General features: G+C 36.2%; 1 protein-coding gene across 1 annotated transcript in view; it reads right to left on the reverse strand.

The window, feature by feature from the left end:
• lrpprc (leucine-rich pentatricopeptide repeat containing) overlaps positions 1 to 23,914 on the reverse strand; it is a 66,733-nt gene extending 42,819 nt beyond the window's left edge. The window contains exons 1-22 of the mRNA XM_067386083.1: positions 23,703 to 23,914; positions 21,904 to 22,112; positions 21,683 to 21,805; positions 21,478 to 21,599; positions 20,245 to 20,303; positions 20,021 to 20,107; positions 19,820 to 19,946; positions 19,094 to 19,238; positions 18,639 to 18,796; positions 18,414 to 18,519; positions 17,075 to 17,182; positions 11,585 to 11,703; positions 11,418 to 11,511; positions 8,860 to 8,929; positions 6,545 to 6,572; positions 6,396 to 6,453; positions 5,191 to 5,297; positions 4,308 to 4,385; positions 4,081 to 4,143; positions 3,880 to 3,993; positions 3,120 to 3,250; positions 1,331 to 1,416 (exon numbers count right to left, since the gene is read on the reverse strand). Of these exons, the coding sequence (XP_067242184.1) occupies positions 1,331 to 1,416; positions 3,120 to 3,250; positions 3,880 to 3,993; positions 4,081 to 4,143; positions 4,308 to 4,385; positions 5,191 to 5,297; positions 6,396 to 6,453; positions 6,545 to 6,572; positions 8,860 to 8,929; positions 11,418 to 11,511; positions 11,585 to 11,703; positions 17,075 to 17,182; positions 18,414 to 18,519; positions 18,639 to 18,796; positions 19,094 to 19,238; positions 19,820 to 19,946; positions 20,021 to 20,107; positions 20,245 to 20,303; positions 21,478 to 21,599; positions 21,683 to 21,805; positions 21,904 to 22,112; positions 23,703 to 23,881 (2,371 nt within the window). The 5' untranslated portion in view covers positions 23,882 to 23,914. The remainder of the gene's footprint in view (positions 1 to 1,330; positions 1,417 to 3,119; positions 3,251 to 3,879; positions 3,994 to 4,080; positions 4,144 to 4,307; positions 4,386 to 5,190; positions 5,298 to 6,395; positions 6,454 to 6,544; positions 6,573 to 8,859; positions 8,930 to 11,417; positions 11,512 to 11,584; positions 11,704 to 17,074; positions 17,183 to 18,413; positions 18,520 to 18,638; positions 18,797 to 19,093; positions 19,239 to 19,819; positions 19,947 to 20,020; positions 20,108 to 20,244; positions 20,304 to 21,477; positions 21,600 to 21,682; positions 21,806 to 21,903; positions 22,113 to 23,702) is intronic.
• Between the last annotated feature and the right edge of the window lie 588 nt (positions 23,915 to 24,502).

A 24,502-nucleotide genomic window follows, 5' to 3' on the forward strand; every position in this document is an offset into this window, starting at 1 on the left:
GAGCAAGACAGACTTCTGAGTTGCAAATGAAGCCCTTAGACCACTCTCTGGTCATACGGATCACAGTTCACACATCGCTGGACCACAAACAGCAACCGAGCTGAACCGAGTTTCAGCCATATAAGAAAGCTCTGTGATGGCAGACAGCTCAAATTCTTCCTATCTGACAGAACCACTAATCAAACCCAATCAGCTGTTGGTGGTAAATGGGCCCGAATGGACGACTAGCAGCGGAGCATCCCGGCCTACTGTCTGATACCACACACACTGAGGTAAACAAATATCACACAGCCCATTAGTCCTCCGGCTCATTCTGTGGCCTTCTGCCAGCCCGTGAACCGGCAACAGCGTTTTACGAACTCCGTAACAAATGTGAGGACACGAGGGGGAAAAAAGACACAGGGAGGAACAACAGGCAGGGAAAAGGTTTCAAACAAAAACAAGGCCATTAAAAGCCGGGGCAGCCGGTGCGCTACGGTGCCAAGAGTCATGATCTTCAAGCGGATCGGGTTGCGGCGGTGATGCGGGCAAGCTGGGGCGCTGAGGTGTGTTAATGTGAATGACAAGCTCCGAGCGCACACCGGCGGGCTAATGGCCACCGGCTCGCTCTGATGGACACACATATACATACACACACACACACACACACTTCCCTCATCACACACTTTCGCCTGAATTCACATGCAAATGTGCGTGTGTGTGAAATACTCAAGCACTTTCCCCGACATGATATGCCATTAGTATCAGGACGGATTTCGGTAATTCTGTTAAAGTGCAGCCGGTCCTGTAATTTTCCCTCGCTCGGTGACAGGATGAGTCCGAGCGAGAGGGAGGGGGCAGCCAAAGAGTGACACACATCGTGAAAAGAGAGACGGAGCGTATATTTTCACCATCACTGTGTGCACAAAGCAAAGAGGAAACACTTTTATTGTAATTGCGTCTTACATGAGCATGGAGAAATCCACCGTGGAATTCAGATAATGGCTGATTAATGTCCCCTTGTGGATAGACAGGTGTCTCGGACCTCACTCTTGCACGCAGAAGCACTCGCGCCAAGTATGATTCTGAGCGGCGCCTTTACGAATCTAATTAAGCAAGTGGCAAGCTTTTGATAGCAACGTGATAAGTAATACAAAATTCTCATTTGTACCTTGACATCCTAAGTGGTTTAAAATGTGAGGCAAGGCACACCTAATGTGACGGCCCACATTATTTGTGTCAAACTAAACTAAATTATTTCATTAATCCGAGATATTGAAAATAAGAGGACATCTGCAATTATTTCAATAGGGACCAAAGCTTTCACATGGACGTAGACGCGGCCACTAACCTTCCAGCTTGCCATGTTTGGATAGCACTCGGACCAAGGCCACATACTTCTGAGCATCCAGTGCTACCTCGGAGTCCTTGCGAGCTCTGAAAAGCCAAAGAAGACAGTAAACATAGGCTGACAAATGTGAATTTTCAAGTCCTTTTCTTTGTGCTGCGAATGTTTTAAATTCAAAGCGATAGTTCACTTTAAAAATTAAATTGTCATTATTTGCTCACCTCATCATGCTGTTCCAAAATGCATATGACTATTTCATTCATGGAAGAAAAAAGGTGATATATTTCAGAGCATCCTGGCCACTTTAAAGTAAATCAGGATTGTGCTTTTAAGCTCCAAAATGAACAAAAAGCACCATAAATGTGGTTAAATTGACTGATATAAAATATGCTATAGCTGTTCTGTAAAAAAAAAAAAAAAAAAAACCTCACTGATCATCTTGACATTCACTATAGCTCTACTTGGCAACTTAATGAGAGCTTATTAGGGACATAAATGTAAACAAATTTTTCTATGGAGCCAGATCTTAATAAATCGGTCGATGCAGTTGACCAAACTGGTCTGAATGAACACTACGAATCTAAATGATTCCGCTCAGGTTCAACTGACTCAATGATCTAGTTGCAGCAGTTCAAGTTGGAATGAAACAGAGATCCTGTTTACACCTGGTATTAAAATGCATTTCGTCAGTCAGATTGCAGGTAGACATAGCAGTTTACAACTGGTGTTTTAATCCATCTTTTTTGTCCACTTTCAACCACTTCTGTCTTGATTTCTTAAATGACCCTATGAAAGCAATCCGGTCAAATGCATTTTGATCGAAAGTGGACAAGCTCACAACTTTTCAGAACGTTTACACCTGTATTTAACGTTGTCCACTTGTGATCTGATCGATCAAAACCTTAATACCAGGTGTAAACAGGGCCAGAAATTAGGATTGTCTTTTCTTCCCTATTGTGATGTAAATCTGAGTGATACAGATTCTCAAAAGAGAAAAAAAAGAAGAGAGGGACTAGGGAATGTCCATAGGGATCGTAGAAAGTGGGCGTGAAAACTAAATTGAAGATTGCTTCATGCGAGTGACAGGTTGCTGGAGGGGAGGTATTATAGTCCCTTTCTCGCACCAGTGCACACATCAGAGAAGAGATGTCATTGTGAAAGGGAGGGGATGTTAATAAAGAGCATTTTTAATTTTTTTTTTTTTTTTTTTTATAATTATGTAAATAGATTAATCAACCCTGTAAAGGATGAAGCGGCTTGGAGAATGGATAGCTGGATTGATAAATCATCTATAATAAACAATGTAATATTCCATGAAACAATAAGAATTTTGAATTTTTTGGAGACTTTAACAGCTCATTGAATGGGAGAATTATCAGTGAACAACAATGTAAATTAAAGGATTATCAGGAAAATTTTATTTGAAATTTATTTCCTCACCCCCATGTCATCCAAGATGTTCATGTCTTTCTTTCTTCAGTCGAAAAGAAATTAAGGTTTTTGATGAAAACATTTCAAAATTATTCTCCTTATAGTGGACTTCAATGGCCTCCAAACGGTTGAAGGTCAAAATTACAGTTTCAGTGCAGCTTCAAAGAGCTTTAAACGATACCAGACGATGAATAAGGGTCTTATCTAGCAAAACGATCTGCCTTTTTCGAAAAAAAAAAAATATATGTATTTGTAATAACTGTATATGCTTTATAAACACAAATGATCGCCTTGCATGTGCTTCCGCTTTCGGAATAGTTCACCAAAGATGTTTGTATGATAATGTGTACATCAAACTTACAATTCCATCTTTAGTTTTAGGGCTTCCTCAGCATTGTCATGGCGACAGCACAGGCTGATGAGCATGGCATATGCAGCAGGAGTCATATCCGCTTCATACTCATATTTAAGCTCCAGAGCTTGATCCAGTTTCTGACGAGAGAGACAAAGTTGTGGGAAATAAATAAATAAAATACACACACACATTTTATATATATATATATATATATATATATATATATATATATATATATATATAATATTATATTATATTATATTATATTATATTATATTATATTATATTATATTATATTATATTATATATATATATATATATATATATATATATATATATATATATACACACACATACACAAACTGATAAATGGTTTTGTCTGGTGACAGACCGGCATACACATTTTTTGCAAAAGTAAGCCATTTCCTGTGAAAGTGCAAGACTTCCAATTCATTAGCCGTTTATAGGTATATAACAAGAAGAAAAAAAGTGCACTAAACAGTAAAGCTATTTGCGCTACAAACCAGTGTGTTTATGATTAAGATAATAAATTTGCAATATCAAGCAGCATATGGACTGTTTTGTACAGTTAAAATAACTGGCTAACACAGGAAGTTAAAAATGAAAAAAACCCACTCTTACATAAAAAATAAGGCACATAATTGGTTAATTTTATATAAGTTGACCACTATAAATGACTATAAAAACCAGTCAGACCAGAACACTAACAAATCCCTTATGTATTTATGAGGAGAACAGCCCTCACCTCCTCTGTGCACAGGATAGCTATCATTTTTTTGAGGGTGGAACTGGCGGGCTTGCCCTCGGCTTTCAGCTCTGCCAGGGTCTTCTCCAAGAACGAATATCTCCCCTCCAAACCCTGACACAAACATGAGGATATTTGACTGACACAGCTCACCTGATGCATTGAACACATGTTGGTTAAAAAAAAAAAAAAAAAACTTACTCTAAGCAGAGGCACATCAGTCGCCAATCCATTTTCCTTTTTATCCACAAGAGCAAGGACATCCTGAAAGAAAAATTATGACCTGTTCTATTAACGGTACCATAACTATAAACCTGAATAAAACAATCAAAACCAGATTTGTAAAGTTTTTGAAGAAAATATTAGTGGTGTTTGCCCTTGCAATATTTGAAACATTATACTTCAAAACACCACTTATTATAAAATACCTTGACGAGCTCTGGAACATGGTAGGACTCCAAAATATTCCTGATTCCTCTGAAGATATTCAGTGAGATGTTGATATTCTAAGAAAAGCCAAGAACTTATTGACACCAAATAAACACTCATCAAAATAAATAAAGAATTAACTAAATTGGCACAGGACAGCAACGTTATTTTAAAATGACCTTTAGCTTTGCTTCAGTGCTTCCATATGTATGCATGCATGTTATTCTTCTGACCACTAAAGTCTTTTATATGCTAAATTTAATAGTAAATAATCAAAAGTGTAGATGTGGAATTAAACATTTCATGTTTGGTTTAGTTTTTAAAAGAAGTATCTTTTGCTAACCAAGGCTGAATTTATTTAATTAAAACATAAATTGTGAAATATTATTGTAATTTCAAATAACTGCTTTTTATTTAAATATATTTTAGAATGCATTTAATTCATGGCAAGTTACATTTTTAGCAGCCATTACTCCAGTCTTCAGCGTTCTGATATTTGCTCAAGAAGCATTTCTTATTATCAGTGTTAAAAACAGATGTGATGCTTAATTTGTGTGGAAACCATGATTGATTTTTTTTTTTTTTTTTTTTCCGAATTCTTTGATGAACAAAGTTAAAAAGAACAGCATTTATTTTAAACAAATCTTTCATAATGTTATAAAATGTCTTAGCTGTCACTTTTGATTGGTTTAATGCAACTGTACCAGGAAAAAAAAAAGAAAAAATTATTGACCCCAAAATTTTGAATGCTAGTGTACATATTATATTTTTTGTCTGATTATGAGGCATTATGAATGGCTCCCCCCGGGGTCCTAGACAGACTTGATTTAACAGGCAGAACAAACTGTTAATGACACTATGTTTGTGTGTTTGCAACTGTACCATGTTCTTGAGCAGGCTGAAGTACTCCCTAAGCTTCTCTTCTTTGGATTGCACCTCCCCCTCGTTCATTGAATCAACCAGGTTGTAAAGGAAGTAGGCCACATTTTCTGCAAAAGGAGAAAGGAGCCAATTTGACACTTCTTGCTTTTCATAAATAAACTAATAGTCAAATAAAATCACAAAAAGAGCTTCTGTAGGACCATAACAACAAAAATATTGCAATCCAGCAAATAAGCTCTTAAACTGTACTGTGTATTGTGCTGGCACAGGCAGCTTTGCTCCAGACTTGACTGAAGTCTGTTTTAACAAGTGGCTGGCAGCTGACAGCCTCGCGTACACGTTTGCGTTGTGCATGGTGATGGGATGAGACAGAGAGACCGTCTCCATCGCTCCCACCTGCTCGGACACCAGCACGGAGGCCTGCTCCAGTGCAGCGAGACGACAGACGCTCGCAGAAGCTCTGTTAACTCAGCACAGAGTCAGCAGGCAGAGAGCACTCACACAAACATGCACACAGCTACTTTTCAGACTGATTCACACACACACACTTATTGCAAAGTACAGCTATCAGGATAAACTCCATCACTGCCAGAAACGCTAAAGACGCACACACACGATACTATCAGTGAAACCAGCTCAGAGGACATATAGGCATAGAGATTTACTAGTGCAGTGTTTCCCAACCTCTTGGTCTTATACTATATATCGATGCAGCACCAGGACTGGTATTATACTGGCTATTAGCGAGGATTATCATGAATGTTATGGCTATTTAAAATATGAGTAAATAAAAAAATGTGAGAGAAAGTCATTTATGCAGCATATAAACAGATAATTTTATTATGCCATGTTCTACTTTAAGCTACTGTAAATACAATTTTTAAATGTTAAATTAATTAATGTTAAATGTTAACATTTAAATATACATGAATAAGATTAATAAGATTTTGAAGAATATGGATAACAAAACAGTTGATGGATCCCATTAACTTCCATAGTATAGAAAAAATCCTATTGAAGTCAATAGGGCCCATCTGTTTGGTTACCCATATTCTTTAAAATATCTTCTTTTGTGTTCAGCAGAAGAAAGAAATTCATACAGGTTTGAAACAACTTGAGGGTGAGTAAATGATGACAGAATTTTAGAGTGAACCGTCCCTTTAAGGGGTGTAAAAAAACACAAACAGTACAAACAAGCAACATACCAGAAGTTTCAGGGTCAGCATGATTGAATCGGGCATCTTTATAGAGAAGCTCTGTGATCTGCAACAGCACATGAAGAGGTTACTTCAACAAAGGTTCTATTAATTTGTTTTCCATCATCTTTCTCAAAATCTATTAGTTTCACTCTTACCTTTGCCATGATCTCCACATCATGAAACCTGTAGGGGGCAGTAGAGGATCAGAGATGACACACATTCAGACATGGATAAAAACATTTCAAGTGCAACTTTGAAACAGAATATTTCAAATCTAACATCTGCCAGACAGGGATTTCAAGGTCAAGTATACAATTGGTGTGACAGGGCTTTATTTGACCAGTGAGAACATAAAGCAGGGGTCCCACACCTTTTGACCAATCAATCTTTACGACTTCTGTCCATGATTGTTTCAGCAGTTACCCATTTTAACTGCATAAGGCAAACAGTTATATAGAGACTGCACTTGAGTCAAAATATTTATAGCCAAGCATAACTAGAAAATAATGATATAGATTTTAAATAAAGAAACTGTATAAATAGGCAAAAAAAAAAGAAGCTGAAATGCCATAGAACGCCCATGCCAAATACTGAAAAGGTGGCAGATAAAAAATAAAAAAAAGATTTTACAGAAAATACTTTTAGGGACCAAATGCAAAGACAAAACGTTTTCGATTCACATCGTCAGTGTAACAACAGAACAGCACACGTGATTCTATTTATATAAAAAAAAAAGATTTACCGTTTTACATCCAATAAATTTACTTTTTTGTAATTGTACTTTTTTTCCACTGTCTGCTATACTTATGAATATTAGTATACATATAGTTATGTTATTGAAATATATGTAATTTTTAAATAGTTTTTTTTTTTTTTTTGATGTTTATGTATTTTTATATGTAACATTGAGTTTACTTTATTGGATGTAATACGGTAAAAAAAAAATATTTAAATAAAATCAGGTGTGCTATTGTCTGTTATGACACTGATGATGTGAATAAAACAGATTTGGCCTCTAAATAAAGTTTTTTTTTGTAAGAAATCTATTATGTGTGATATATTTTTCATGTTTTTGAAATGTCTCTTAGGCTCACCAAGGCTGCATTTATATGATCAATTATTACAATTTAAAATAACTTTTGTATTTTATTTCATTTACTGTGAAGGCAAAGCTGAATTTTCAGCATCATTATTAAAGTCTTCAGTGTCACACAATCCTTCAGAAATCATTCTAATATGCTGATTTGCTGCTCAAAAAAACATTTCCCATTATGTTGAAAATAGTTGTGCTGAATATTTTTGTGGAAACTGTGATGCATTTTTTTTTCAGTATTCTTGGATGAATAGAACAGCATTAAAAGAACATTCATTTGAAACTGAAATTTTCTGTAACATTTTAAATGTCATATTTTCTGTAACATTCTAAATGTCTTCACTGTTACTTTTGATCAATTTAATGCATCCTTGATAGATAAAAGTATACATTTCTTTATTAAAAAAAAATAAAAAATAATAATAATAATTAAATCTTACTGACCCCAAATTTTCAATGGTAGTATACATTTCAAGATCATAATATGTTTTGTTTTGAATACATAACATTATACTCATCATAATTTAATATCATTATAATATATTTATAGTATATCCCAACTCTTTCTAGAGCCTCAGTGGTCACATATATGTAAATGCACATACATTATTAAATCAAGATGCAGTGCTGGTAGGGAATGTTGACGGCAGGAAAGCATAGAGACAAGGAAGGAAAAAGATTCAACATTGTTTAATGATTAAATTATCTAGTGACCTTGACTATTACAAGAGCAGGTCGCTAAGGAGAAAGGGCCCCGACAACCCCCTCTACCCTTCTGACAACCCCAATTACAAACCTGACATCCATCGCTGCCGGCAACCTCCCTGCTCCTCTTTCACATCTAAATGCTTTGCTAAATACAGAGGACAGCAGCATCTGCTGCCCTACGGCCTCTGTGTTCAAATCTGAGTTAAAAACTGAGCTGGTCCTTAACTATTGTGCATGATGGGATTGATTTTAGATCTAAGCTGAGTGAGTGCACTAAGTGATACCATGAGAAAATGATGTGATAAATAAAATACCATGACAGGTTTATGAGTACGTGTTAGCAATGAGGTGATCGTCCAAGGGAATTAGCCAAAAAACAAACGCTGACAGCCATGTTGACGGGTAAAATGCCAATGAGAGCACTTGCATTTCGCCATCAGTGGCAGTCAGGATAGTTAGTAGTCCTTCAGCATCGGACAGAGAGGCATCAGAAGCAAAACAACAAAAAGGACAAACTCTATTTGCATTCTTCCCATGCTGTAATTGGGCTAGAGACGACTGCGTCCATATGCATGAGATGACGAATGAATGTCTGTCTAGCCAGAAGGCAGAACATTTTACTTCGGGGCACACACACACACGCTGGGTTTTTTTTTTTTTGTTACTTACCCTCTGAATCCAGAGATCAGACTGGATCTGAAAGCACTGAGGTCAATGGCTGGCAGAGCAGGTGAAGACACTGCAAGAGTGAGAATATGAGTGAACGTCATGAAAACAGAAACATTTCACCTCATTTATAATTATGTTTTTAAACATTGTAAGTAAAGCTATATTTTAAACTGCAATGCATGATGATTCATTATGGATTTGGACCCTACAGAAATTGTAAAACAACACGGCATAGTCTGCATGTATAAATTAAATATAACTAATCTGTGTTAAAACTACAAAAGTGATTTTTCTCTTTGTCTTTTGTTGTTTAACATTTATGACACAGAAAGCAGAATGGGCTTCTGTCATTTTAAGAGCGAATGCACGACACGGATCTAAAATACTGTTATACATACGGTTTTCTTTTTCAGTCGTTTCATTCACCTAAGCCATAATCATTTGTGTTTACAAAGATAGGCAATCTTTTAAGTGCATTTTAACAATTTTTTTGCATGTATGTGTCTGTTTAGGCACAAATAGACGCGGAAGAGAACAGCATGCGGTGTTCACATGCATTTGTGTGTGTGTGTGTGTGTGTGCATAAAACAGCCGCATGTGCAGAACTGAGTTCCGTTTCGCATCTCTGTGCGCTCAAATGGTTTAAAAATCGTTTGAATGTTTAAACTGACATGACCTAAAACACGTTGAAATGATAAACTTTCAATGTATGATGGTCAAACTTTGCAATTAATCAGAGAATCAACCTGCGCTTTGAACCGAGGTTAAACAGATTAATGATCCCTATACTATACATTGCACATCCTGCGATGTGACTACCGTTATTGCGCACATCTGGATTTCGATGCGAAAACGATATATATCGTGCAGCCCTAATATCAGTGTATGTGTGTGTATATGGGTCAATGACGTGACAGGTCATTTTTTTTGTCCAAAGGCCTTCATAATAATAATAAAAAAAAAAAAATAATTAAAAAAAACATTTTTTATTCAGGCATGATTTTATAACATCAAATATCAACATAGTTGATGGTATTAAAATTATATGTAGAAGTCGTTGCTTTGTTATGAGAAAGAATGTCCTGAATTTCATTGATGTCATTTGGAGTAACCAATATAAAGGGACCATTTTGGAACAAGTCATGTGGTCAATATCATGTGACAGGTTTGACATCATTCAGACACCTACAAAGGACCACATGGTCATGAAGCAAAGTAACTAACTCTCTTTTAACTACTTAAAAAAAATTGTGTTTTCACTTGCTCAGACGCATGTCCCGAAACATCAGGTCATTCAGTACAACCGCTATAAAACGTGGAAAATGTTGTATTATTATAAAAACTTAAATATAAATATAAAATGATTGATTGTCCTTTTGCTAGCTAGCTTGCTAGATATCAGCCTGTTAGCATTGTTTGAAAACACTGTTATTCGGTATAACCAAAGGTGTAATTTGGTAAAACTGAAATTTTTGTTAAACTGAATGACTTTATCTTGTAATAAATGGCAAAAGCAGTGTGAACTGATTATAAAAAAAACAAACAATTTTATTGTTAACACTTAAAAACATCAAAATTTATTATATCTCCATTATATTTGACACTTTTAAAAACCTTATTCGTCAATGACCTATATATATTGTAATATTATATATTGGTTCCGGACCCCGATTTGGTTCCATCCGGACTGCGAGACAACAGCTGCACCATTTGTACATTGCGTGAGCAGCATATCAAAACAATAGAGCTGTACACACCAAAAGCACTCAGTAATGAACTTTTGGCGCTATATCCTTTAATATTTTTATCAAATGCACTTCTTTTAAGCCCTTTCTGTGTGAATTGCTTCTCTCCTCCACTAAAGATGTAAAGCGCCACATTACTGATAAAAAGAGATCTTCATTCAGATGATGCAGATATTTTACAAGATTAGTGCAGACATGGTGGTGAATGGCAAAGAGATTGATACTTTCATTAAAACATGACTCCAGCCATTCAACTACACCAACCTTGTGAGAAATTAGTGATGTGGCGCTTTTACATAAGAACGTTTTTGTCAACATTTAGAATTATTATTTCAGCATGTTAAGAACATTTCATAATAAACAATGTTCTAATTGGAAAAATTATTTAGAGGCGTCATCATTTCTGACACAGATGGGCAAGTACTACAGCGCTCCACATATCTGTCCACATATAAATGAATAACTACTCCAAGAAAGAAATGTCCAAACCTCTGCTGGGAAGGAAATATAGAGACTGAACCTCTTGGAACTTTAACTGAACACTTCTGACTTAAAAGGCCTAATGGGGACGCAGCTGCTTGGTAGAGAGTGTGCATGTTTGAGTGTCTATGTATCCAAGTCCTGATGGGCAGCAATTAGTCTCCAAGTGATGAAAGCTATCATACATAGTACATCTAAAATAAAATCTCTACAGAGTTGTGTCTGTGAGAGAACATATGTGTGTGTGTGTGTGCATGTATAGATGTGAGGAAAATGTACAGAGAGTGGTTGAGAGAAAAGGAGAGGTCAATTTTCATAGAAGCTAATGCTTACTCAGAGAGAGCAGTCCTGCGAAGTTTCCACGTGCTGCTTCGGTTCGTAATTCTGCCGCAATCATGCTATCTGTGTCCATGTCAATACCGGCCTCCTGCAATTATCAACCCAAGTTAGAGTGTTTCAGAACAGTCACAACAAACCATACGCATATCCAGTATAATTACCTTAAAAGAAGTGCGGGCACTGTTCACTGATGGGAAAGACGGCAGGATATAGTTACTAAAAGTATCAACGTCTGCCGGGACGTCTAGATCTTGCATGCCTCTCAGAGCTTCCATAATACCTGAAAGGAAACAAAAAGGGATTTATTCAAACATGTGCACCTTAAAATGTAATTCAAGGACATAAAGGAGTTGCTTCTGCACCAAAGTAAGTTCAAGCATGGATAGTCTCAGCTTCAGACGTCACGCCCACAGACCAGAGGCCAAACCCCCTCATGGAAAAAGAAAGCCGTTGTGTTTACAGCTGATCAATATCAACTAAATGCTGGATTTTCAAAGTATGTGAATTTCAGGGCATAAACTCTTTAAAATACATCCAAAAGTTTTACACGCCAGCCTGCTATTGTAAGGACATCAACTTCACATTTTCATGCCCCTAAATATGAAGCTGATCAAAATGCACTGTAATTGGTTGCTTTAAATGTCAGTCAGACGTCCTCTAGGGCAATCCTTGGCCAACGAAAGCTGCTATGGAGTCCAGACCTTCTGCCGTCAGTCAGTTATGGCCATGCGTGACTAAAGGATGGATGACTGCATGTCTATGGAGCCAAATATGGCCCCTTAATTCTCAATAATACCTAAAAAGTGACAAATAGGACATCCTATGGTCTTTTCAGGCATATAATAAGCCAAGTACAAAAAGAAGTAAAGCCTGTTTTACCCCCATTCAATATGATTATACAACAATATTAATAATATTTTTGGTATTATTATCAAAAAAATTATAATTTTAATAATTTGTATTGTTTTGTCTATTCTTTTAATTGTGTATTATTCTATTGTGCAGAACATTGGTCAACCCAGGTTTTGTTTAATGGTGCTATATAAATATAATTGACATTCACATTGATTAATGAACGATTCTCTTTAAAAATTTGGGATGATGGTTTTTGCATGTTTTGTCAGATTCAGCATTTCTTCCTCAGAGCAATTCATGTGGGTCATACTTCTCAGGTCAGAAAGTATGGATGAAAAAAGTCCCATTATGGTCTTGTGGACCAAGATTATTGTTTGTTCAGTCCAACCATAAACATGTCCCAAATACAACAAATTCAAGCGACGGCACTGGGTGTATGTAAAGGGTTAAATATTTGAAATATGATTTCTAAGGAAATGAGCAAGATTCTTTCCTATTATGTGGGAGAAAAATAAGCACAAGCTATCTTTTCATAAGGACAGGACTAATGCCATACTGGTTCTTGGATTTGTTTTTTCTAAAACCAGCAACATGATTTAAAGCCCAAGGCTGTTTACAATTCACTCAACCAGATTTTAAACAGAAAGTAATAAAAAAAAAAAAGAAAAGAAAAAAAAAAAGAAAAGAAATAAAATACTTGGATAATTAGAATTTCATCACATTTGTCTTCCTATGGCATGGCCTGGAGGAACACCCCCTTAATGCAGAGGATTCAGGCCTGTACCCGGCTCTCCAGCAGGGCCCTTCACTCCTGCCTAAAGCACCACATGCATATGGAATAGTCTCTCGACCTACTCGGGCAAACGTTTGTGTGTGTGGGAACACGTGAACCAGCGATTTCTGTTCTGTTTACTCTTCACCTTGGTCCTTAGCACTCTGTATCGCAATGCTCAGGGGACACCTACACACCTGAATAAAAGATAAGAGCTGCTTTTATCTGCCATTAAAACCTGCATCTGGCGCCAGGAGCGGACGACCACCGGTGCGCAAGAGCATTAGCCAGGTAAAGCACCTGGAGGCTCCATCCATCCACCCATCTATCCCATCTCTCCATTTCATTCTCATCTGTGCATTTTTTTTTCTCCATTCATCCTTTCTTGCAATTCAGTAGCTCTTTGCTTTCAAGCAAACAAACAGTCAACCAGACACACTCTTCTCAATGGACCCTGAGAGCCATCTGTCTATTCATTCTTTCATTTTTATGAGAGGAGCACACCTGTTTTGCTGTTAAATAATCCAACAATCCATTTGTCAGCCATAAAAGTTGCCTCAGACAGCGCAGGCCGATAGGTTGCATGTGAATGGGGATGGAAAATGGATAGCCAGTCACATCTCTTGCCGATTCAAGACTTCTCTCAATTCAGAAAGTGTGTGAGAAGGCTTTTATGGAACAAATCTGGTTCGATGAATTCTCGGGCGACCTCCAGATTTCTGTTTGCTACATCACTGGGTTTGATGATTGAACTGTAAGTGTAAGAAGTAACCGAGTCTGCGCTCTCTTACTAAAGGGGAACTAAAAGGAGAGGTCAGGGTTCAAACTGTCAACAGAAGCTGAATCTCCAAACAAGCTCAATTTTAAAATTAAATGGATTTTAGAAAAGCAATAAAATTTTAAAAAGCAAAATAGTATATCTTGCTACAAGCAAAACTGGGAGTCTGCTTGGGTCTGTTGAAACAGAAAGCACATGTACATTACTGCTCAAAAGTTTGAGGTCAGTAAGATTTTTCACTAATTCAGCAACATTTATAAAGTTACAAAAGATTTCAATTTCAAATAAATGTTGTCTTTTGAGTTGTCCGAGTCCTCCATAAACAACAATTTAACCACAACTTTGGTCCAGAAAAGTACTAAAGACAAATGAGCAAGATTCTTTCCTATTATGTGGGAGAAAAATAAGCACAAGCTATCTTTTCATAAGGACAGGACTAATGCCATACTGGTTCTTGGATTTGTTTTATCTAAAACCAGCAACATGATTTAAAGCCCAAGGCTGTTTACAATTCACTCAACCAGATTTTAAATGAAATGGATTTTAGAAAAGCAATAAAATTATTTTTTGTTTTTTTTCAGTGATTTAATTAAAAGGGTTTATTCTCATGAATAATGCGGAGAAAAGCATAGATGCATACTCTCCAGCCACGGCAGCCAATCACCACTCCGAATTAACATACCTCACTTTTCATGATGTTGGTTCAACTTTGCTTTTTAAACCGGAAGAACGAAATGGCTCCAATAAACAAAAAAAAAATAAAAATAAAAATAAAAAAAGCGCTTTTTCCTTAATAATAAACAATGAGTGCTATTGTTGTTTTCATTGATGTGCAACCTGTATATATCTGTTAACATCTCAAATGTTTCAGGGTTTCATGACCCTTTAAAAGAACCCAGCATCCAATGCAAGTGAATAACAAAAAAAAAAGAAAAAAAAGAAAGAGATTTTCCAAAATGTCACTAGTGCAAAAAGCATTTAAGATGCAGATGTAAAAGAGCCTGTTGTGTGCTACATGAGGGGCTGAGGCATTATTCTCGCGCCATGTCACAACCAATGAGCTGCATTGCATCTTGAAACTGACAAGCACAGCTCGCTCACGGCTGCCAAGACAAAGCTAGCATATGCTTTTTCAAACTCGTCTGCCCAAATCCACACCTCATCAAAATGCAAACTTTTCCCCATCTCCACACTCATGAATGGGTGGACGGAAAACCGGTGGGTGGAAAAGGGGGTGGGCGTCTGCCCGCTGGTGACACCTGTGGACAGAATGTGACATGGCGCTAAATATTTCATGGCCGTGCACAGTGGCGCACGTAATTGAAAGTGAATTCCCTCAGAGCGCTCGCATTTACATGAGAACCAGTCACTACAAATTCTGTCATGTAACCTTCACATAGTGCAGACTTCAACACTGAGCAAAAAAAAAAAAAAACTGTACAGGAACATAAAGGTGAGAGAGATCCTGCATGTTTCATGAAGGTTATTAGTTTTAAAAAAAAAAAATGTTTTTATACTCGCTGTTGCAGTTGCAGCAATATTTATCTGGACATGCTCTTTAGGTAAGAACTAGTGATGGGCATTTTTAGCAATTTTTCATTTCGATCATCGATAGGCTTCAAAAACGGTTAATCGAGTACTGGGGGGGAGGGGAGCGTGGCCATCATGGAGATAATGAAAAATCTGAAGACTGTTAGGAAAATGAATGTTAAAAATAAAAATATGACATGAAAACCTGTTTATGAAAACATGAAAATTATGATTATGATTAGAACCGTGTTAGATTGATTATGATGCAGCAATGTTATTAATAAGGAAGCATCTAAAAGGAATAGCTGCCCGAGGTGAGTGACGCCAATAAACTGAAGCCCGTTCTATGACACATGACATATTAATCAGATAACTTAGATACATAATATAGACGTAACATTACAACTTGTATCTGCACAAAAGGATGCAAATGCCAGTGAACTTTAAGTTATGCGCTATAGCGAGAAAGAGATAGAGAGAGCGCCGTGATGCGCTTTCACGACAGCTCGCTGAATAACGGGTAAGGACAGAATTTACAGTAGATTTCTATAAAGTTCTCATTATAATGCCATGTTTATGGCAGATCTGTGCTTTATTTTAAAGGTGCCCTCGAATGAAAAATTTTATTTATCTTGGCATAGTCAAATAAGAGTTCAGTACATGGAAATGACATACAGTGAGTCTCAAACTTTATTATTATTATTATAACATCAGTATTTTAATTTTTTTTTTAAAAGAAATATCTAAAAGCAATATGACCGTCTTAAATAACTCAATATCGGGCATTGCATTTGAGCATGAAACTAAACACTGATATGCATCCAGCATCTTAATAAATGTTGATATCCCGACCCAACGCATCCTATAGTAGATTAATCAGATGTAGCTATTACAGCTTTAATCTGCAAAAGTTTTGTGAATGCAAATTTGAGTTTGACCAAAAGTGTAACTTTGATTGTGCTTTAAAAAGTGTCACTAATATTTCAGCAATATTTTGGATTCAATTTGCACTTTCTGATTCAATTTCCAAAATGTTATTTTACAGTATGAAAATCACTGATGATAATTGCTAAATTAATTATATAGATTTTAAAGGATATTTGCAGCACAAGATAAAAGCTTGGCGCTGCATAGCATGCATTGAACCGTATTTTCATACATCTTGTCAAAGTGAAACTAGACATCACTACGTGAGTTCGAGGCCATTCTCTCTTTTCTCACATTTTTTGCCGCATGCTGTGGAAAGCTAAACAATCAGAGCTCAGGGCACTGCCCTAAGTGCTGCTATAACCAATCAGGAGAAAAAAGAAAAAATACATTTCAATCATTGTTTACATGATCAATTGTCGCTGTCATGGTCGTGTTGCACATCCCTATTAAGAACATTTGTTTGTAACTGTGGAACAGATGGAAGTATGGAGAAAAAAAAATATTTAACCGAATTACTAAATTAACAGACTTTTTATTGAGCTGTCAAAGACAACAATTATTTTGTACACCAATTATACAAAAATGTATACAAATAACCCGGCCTACTTTAACTCAGACTTTTCACAATGCAATTCAATCGCAATGGATAAAACCAAATCCTGCGTGGAAATTTTTGTCCTTGTTGATATTAATCAGAAACACATTAGTCAGATTATGGAAGTAAAATTGGTTGCAACATGCACAATAATGACCATTTAAGAATGAGGCTGGAAGCTCAGGACTCACCAGGAATGTTCTTGTCTCTCTGGTGGTGAGTAAACAGTGGCCAGAAGTAGTGAGGTCTGAGAGGCAAGCCTTCCTCCTTCATCCTCCTCATGAGCTCAACAGCCATACCTTAAAATAATGAAGAACAGTATATTCACATAAATTGAGCTGTGCCATTATTAAATATACGGATGGGTCAATAGTTATTTTTGCTTTAAAAGGGATAGTTCAACCAAAAATGAAAATTATCCCATGATTTACTCACCCTCAAGCCATCCTAGGTGTACATGACTGACCATCTTCTTTCAGACAAACACAATCAGAGAAATATTTAAAAATATCCTTAGTCCTCCAAGGTTTATAATGGTTGTGAATGGCTGCCCAGATTTTGAAGTGTTGCTTTTTTGACATTGAATGCGTACGGCTGTCGCACGAAAGCTCGTTATTTTACTTTATAGAGTTTTAACTAAGGATATTTGTCTTACACCAATGCATCGATTCATTTCAGGCCTTTATTAACCCCATGTAGTCGTATAGATTCATTTTTTCATGGATGGATGCATTTTTTTGTCTTCAAAATCTGGGCAGCCATTCACAACCATTATAAACCTTGGAGGACTAAGGATATTTTTAAATTAATCTCTGATTGTGTTTGTCTAAAAGAAGATAATCATATACACTAGGGCTGCACGATTAATCGCATGCTATCCTCACGCGCATTTCCTCAGTAAAGCCGGTTCCCTGATTACCGCTAAATCGCCATCACCTGTTTTTAAACGGAGCGCCTTTTAATAGACAGAGCCGTAGTTCACAGACAAGCCACGCAATATCGCGTTCATTATCGCAGGCGATTCATCTGCGATATGAACGCGATATTGCGTGGCTTTTCAGTGATCTACGGCTCTGTCTATTAAATGCCGCTTCATTTGAAAGCAGGTGATGGCGATTTAGCGGTAATCAGGGAACCGGCTTTACTGAGGAAATGCGCGTGAGAATAGCATGCGATTAATCGTGCAGCCCTAATATACACCTAAGATGGCTTGAGGGTGAGTAAATCATGGGATAATTTTCATTTTGGGGTGAACTATCCCTTATAAATAAGGTTATAATACCAACATTTTTGATTATTATTGAAATTTCATAATACTTGTCACCAGTTTTAATACCACAAAAACTAATATAAGCCTAATTAAAAAAAAAAAAAAAAACTCAAGACCTTATTGTAAAGTGTTACCAAGTATGTTAAAACAAAAACAGACAAATAAGCTTGAATAGATCAAGCTTGAATTAAAAGCCTGGAGTATTAAAAGACAATAACCAAGGATTAAGTAGTCTTTTAAATCTACTTCATTGTACTCACTTGTCTTCTTGGCTTCCAGGGCACACTGAAGGGTGAACTGCAGTGGCGACGAGTGCAGACCTGAATCTTTAAGATCTTTGCAAAACCCAGCCACTTTGTCCACAGACTGCAAGGCACAGACAAACAAATTAACAACACAACAACAAGTCTAAATTTCTAACAAATGTTCAACATACAGTTAGGTAACACTTCACTCATAAAAATGTTTAGATTCGGGCCCCTTACTTTGTCCATATTGACACAGTGGCGAAGAAAGAAGTTTCCCAAGTCTGGGGAGTCATTGGTCTGTGACTCTACCAAGAGGCCGGTGAAGCTCTTCAGCACAGAAAACGCTGTCTCTTCATGTCCGTGGGTAATCAGACTCAAGCAGAGGTTCATAGCGTCTGAGGAAATTGAAACAAACGAGTGCATCAGTATCAAAATCAAAAATATAATCAATCATTAATAACTCTCCCAAAATCCCATAACCATCTCAATGCATCAATATTGTATGCATCCCATTTCTCTAATTGGCTGGGTTCATATTTATAACACTTAAAATAGAATTCTGCTATGAATACATATGGGACCATTATGGCTCACTATGGGCCACTATGGTAAGTGCTGAAGGCAAAATTCAAAGCTACCGATTCCATATTCCCTTCTCTTCCATGACACGAAACTGCTGTCAGCGGACATACCTGGCACATATCCCCTCTCGTGACGCATGCGCTCCACAATCTCAGGCACATACTGCTGATGGCCGGCCTTAGTCAGACTGAAAACCACCTGCATCAAATCTCTGTCCATCAGATGGATATCTGTATTCTCCATCGTCTCTAGAGTCTAGAGGATACATAAGATACAAAGATATGAAATAACTAAATTATTAGCTAAACACAATACAAATTTAGTGAAAATCTCGATTATGTTATGGCTCTTATAAATGATAAAAAATAAAAGATGTGAAAAGTACACACAACCACTCAAAAGTTTGGGGTCACTTTTTTTTTCTTTTTTCTTAGAAATTATTTTATTCAGCAAGGACACATTAAATTGATCAATAATGACAGTTTATTTATACAGTATTTATAATGTTGAACAAGATTTTGGTTTCAAATAAAAGCTGTTCTTTTTAACCTTCTATTCATCAGAGTGCAAAAAAAGACAAATTTTCAACAATAATATCTGAATCAAAATAATATCTGAATGATTAAAAAAAATCTTAGACCACAAACTTTTGAATGGTAGCGCATATTCAATATTATATTATAATAAAAATATGTAAATAAAAAAATGCATTACAAGCTACATAATTTTAAGCAATGACCAGACAATACATGATTTCAATAATTTGAAAATAAATTATTAATTAATAAATTAATAATTTTTTTAATCAGTCCAGTTCATCTCCCTCAATTACAGACCTGTTTAATTTTGGCAATATCGCCTTTCTCAGCATACACATTGAGGAGAGACAGGTACGTGTCTGGGCCAGGCTCAATCCCCGCCCCTTTCATCACTGATAGGATGCCTTCAGCACTGTCCAGGTCCCTGCACAAACAAGTCAGTCAACACATGTGTGCCAAACAAACCGAAAACGCAAGTCAATGGCACTCTCCACTCACCCTGCCCGGGCATGGCCTGTCACTAGGGAGTTGAACACAGCCTCTGTGATGGGCAGGTCTTTGCTCTTCATAAAGCCCAGGATTGTACTGCAAGAAGTTGTGATACAAGCATGGTTTCTTTTAACATTTTTTTATTGTGACAGCCAAGTAAATACTATTTTTTATTTATTTATTTTTTTACAAGATTCACACCATTAAGAAAAACTCATTTGCTGAAAGCTCACCTAGCACCTTCAATGTCACCATCCTCACAGTATGCTGCAATGAGTCTCTGATAGGTCACCTAGACAGTCACAAAATATTACAAATACAAATAAACATGGTATCCAATGAAATTCCCTAGCTAGCATCAGTGACTGACAAAATTAATTTTTTGCACCTTGTGTCAGTTTCAAAGTCTTGAAGTGAATTTTTAGTAAATATTTAAAATAATTGTTAATTTCATACAAGTATTTAAATTGCAATGTAATGGTAGTTAGGGATGTCCCGAGCTGATCTCAAAGAATGGTATCAGAGGCTGATTAAGCATTTTTTAACTGATCTGCCGTCAGACTGTCTGAGACGTCATTCCCATAATGTGTTGCTATGGCTTGCTTGACTGACAGATTGGCAATGACACTGCAAGTTTGCTTTCTAACCTTATCTTGACTTTTCCTTTTTGTTGCAGTTATTCTGCTTATTGTACATATAAAAAAAAAAAAAAAGAAATTTTTATATTGGAATTACTGCTTAGTGATAAATGCCCCTATTTTACATTTGAGCCCCTCCCCTTGAGGAACTCTCTGTACATCCCTGTATACATTGGATTGATTTTAATAACTTTAATGTACTTGAAGTGTGCACAAAGCACTAGGAAAATACCAGTATCAGATAGGACTCTGTATCAGCAGGTACTCGATATCAAATTCTCGGATAGGATCGGGGGCACAAAAAACTTGATCGAGAGGTCCCTAATGGAAGAAGCGAAGGATCTTTTCTTTTTTATTGTGACTACCATCTAAATTAAACAGATTATCAAAAAAGAAAAAACAATGTAGGGCGGGGACTTGGTTTGGTCCATCTGTTGTTGACTGGATCGAGGCAGATCTAAATGTGAGCTTGAGGTTGATTGTAATAAAGGGGAGTAAGCGGACTAAAATGATTGGAAAAGTCCAGCATATGTCACCAAAGAGAAATCTGTCGTTTCACCAGAAGATTGAATTTGATTAAAAATTAAAGGTCAAAACATTTATAAAAAAAAAAAAACAAACAATGGATGATTCATTCATATCATTCAGATAAATAACATGCATTTAGAAAACAGGTAAAGTGAATTTTCATTTCATGCCGACTTTGATTTGTTTGGCTAATACATGTGCAGCAGCAGTAATACTAAATGTTTCCCTCTCACCATTTCTGGTTAACTAAAATAAATATTTACCCCAAATATTGTTTCTTATAATTAAAATTATACTCACTCTGTTTGGCTGAACATTAGCAGCTTCCATTTTAGCAAGGAAGTCGGTTGGAGAGAATTTGAACTCATTCTGCAGGTACGTCTTGAGCAGTGCATTGTAATGGCTCACATCATAGGTGACGCCTGCAGAGAACAGCAATATGAAATTCCAAATCATAGGTTTAGGATGTACAAACAGTAACTTTTCAAGGGTCTTTATCTCTTACCAAGTTCTTGAAGCTTATCCCAGATCCGTTGTGCCAGCTCTGTGCGCTCAGTCAGGGGAACCTCAGGAAGCAGTGAGCCACAGCTTCTCAGTAACAACAGGGCTTGATTTCCACTTGGATATCCTATTTGGAGTGAATTTAGAGAGATGACATGCAGAACAAGTAGAGAATTATATATGGAAATGGATCCAGGAAAGATCCTCAAGCAAAGAGACAAGTACCTGTTCTGCACATATCATGGAAGATGCGAAGCAGCAGTGTTTTGGTGACCCTGCCTGTCCTTCGGACTGAGCTGTCTAATTTCGCCAGAGCCCAGTCAAACTGCTGAGCCTGCTTGGAGCGAACTGCCACACTAGGCTCATCCTTCACCGGGTCCCTCTGCTCTGGGACAACACCATACTGACGACAACTCACACAAGGCAAGGCCAATCTGTATGAGAACAAAATGCAGAAGAAGTGTCTGAAATAAGTGCACATCCATAGCATCATGACAAGAAATTAATATTTTAAGGTGCTTACTACAAAAAAATTAACAATGAAATAAACAAATTGAACAATTTATGAAAAATTTACACAATGATTTCTGAAGAAATCCTGCTCTTGTTTCATGTATAAGTAGGTGTGGGATAAGTATCGTATATAATAATATCGGAATTGTTCTTTTACCGATGTGCGAGCTGACACTATCAAGACGTAGCCTGAGAACAAGCAAACAAACAAAACCACAGCAGAACTGTTGTGGGTCACTGAACAACATAACGGTGTTTTGTTACTGAATGTCATTCAGTTACTAGTCAGTCATCAGTCACTTTGAATTAATTGTTTGAATTAGGGACATTTTTAGTTCCATATTTAATTATATATATATATATATATATATATATATATATATATATATATATATATATATAAATAATTACATATATATATAATTTTTATTTATTTTTTTTAAATCATTCATTTTCAATATTGAAAAAAAATGCATAGTATTATTTATGCAATTGTAATTGCAGTGTAAATACATTCATGCCACCTCTGAGCCACATTAAACAATTCACCTAAATTCCACTTCAGATGCAAAGATGGATTTTGTTGATACTGGCTTTTTTATGCAAGTATTGGACATGAAAGATGACATTTAATTAAGGTAAAATTAAGGTGTCCTTAGTTAAAAATGTCTCCGGAACACAATTTACAGTAGGAGAACAAATATGTCAATGCTGAGCCATGGTACCAGTAGAAAAACATACTCACTAAAAAAGCAAAATAAATAATATTTTTACCCCTGGAACTTATTTAACTTTATGTGGATTTAAGAAAAACGACTTATGATTAAGTACAAAACTTTATGTAGATTGAAGTTAACTAACATATATGATGAGGGTTACAGTTTAGCTATTTAGGTCATTGTGGCCCTAAATTAAGTAACTGTCATGCAAGAAAATGACAAATTAAATGTTGGCCAATAAAATGTGTAGTATTCTCAGATGGCTTAAAATGACCTTGACATGTTGACCCTTGACTTTTGGCCCATGCTAACATACAGTTCACAGTAACACTAGTATCAGCCTAAAATAACGTTAGTTAACGTTAGCATGTTACTATTGTTACATGGACATATACATTAAATGTTAATATGATTAATGACTATGTAATTAGACCAATCCTTTATGAAATACTGATTCCAAATAAGACTGTTTAAAAAAAATAATAATAACTGATTGATAAATTCTAAGTATTATAAAGAAGCTGAAAAAAAGTGTAATGCTACATTCATATATTCTGCAGTGATATTCATGGACACACTGCAGGTTATGAGCTTATGCAAGGAAGCCATATTTCTCTAAAACAACATCATTATATGACCAAACGGCTAAATTTAGACGGGTTTGTAAATATTTAGTTAAATAACCCGCATCATAAATGCGTTATAACCATTCAGTACAGTTAGAGGAGTGTTCACCTCTCAATGACAACTGCAAGATCTAAACACGCATGGCACAGTCATGTTGCGTTATACCTGTTAACATTTAACCTTCCCGGGACTGTCTGACGCACACAAAACCCTATATGTGGAGTTGCGACCGCTCCGCTGTAAAGACGACCAGCTACCGGTGCATGTCTGCTGTTTCCTATGCCTTGAAGCAATGAAGCCGATGAATATTTGAGGAACCGGGCTGATCTTAAGAGCGCAGCCATGTTTAGCCTGCAGAGAGAAGAGCGAAGGACATCCGCACCACGTGACAGGCCAGAGAGCAACGAGCGAGACCATTTTATTCATAGGGGGGATTCAGAACCCCACACGCTTCATTCTTCAAATAGCCTAATTTACCCAGAGGTAGTTGTTCATTAGATCACTTTCTTGACGAAACTAGCTGTGTTGTTTGATTTCTTCAAGAAAATAAACTTGGTATCAATGTCTTATGAATAAGAAAAGTCCCTAAAAATGAATAAATAGTTGTCCTTGGGATGTAGACGTGCTTAAAATAATCTGAACTAAAACAATATCAGTTGAGTTTTCCCTCTTATAAAAGTTATCAAAAACATTTAGTGTAAGTTCAATAATTATATTAATAATAAAATGGAAATTGATTTTTATATAGCTAAACACTTTAGATGGATATAGGCTACAATTTAAGTGTTATGTTTGTTTATAGCCTATATTTTTTGGTTTCTTTATCTGTTTGTTTGCACAGTATTATTTTATTCATATTTATAGCCTATACTATAATAGTATTTGTTAATATTTGGAATTAGCTTTCATTTTTATTTAAAAAATTTTAAATTGTAGTTTTTATTTCAGTAATTTTGTTTTGTGCT

The sequence above is a fragment of the Chanodichthys erythropterus genome, chromosome 5, assembly GCF_024489055.1.
Source record: "Chanodichthys erythropterus isolate Z2021 chromosome 5, ASM2448905v1, whole genome shotgun sequence".
In the NCBI taxonomy this organism is placed as follows: Eukaryota; Metazoa; Chordata; class Actinopteri; order Cypriniformes; family Xenocyprididae; genus Chanodichthys; species Chanodichthys erythropterus.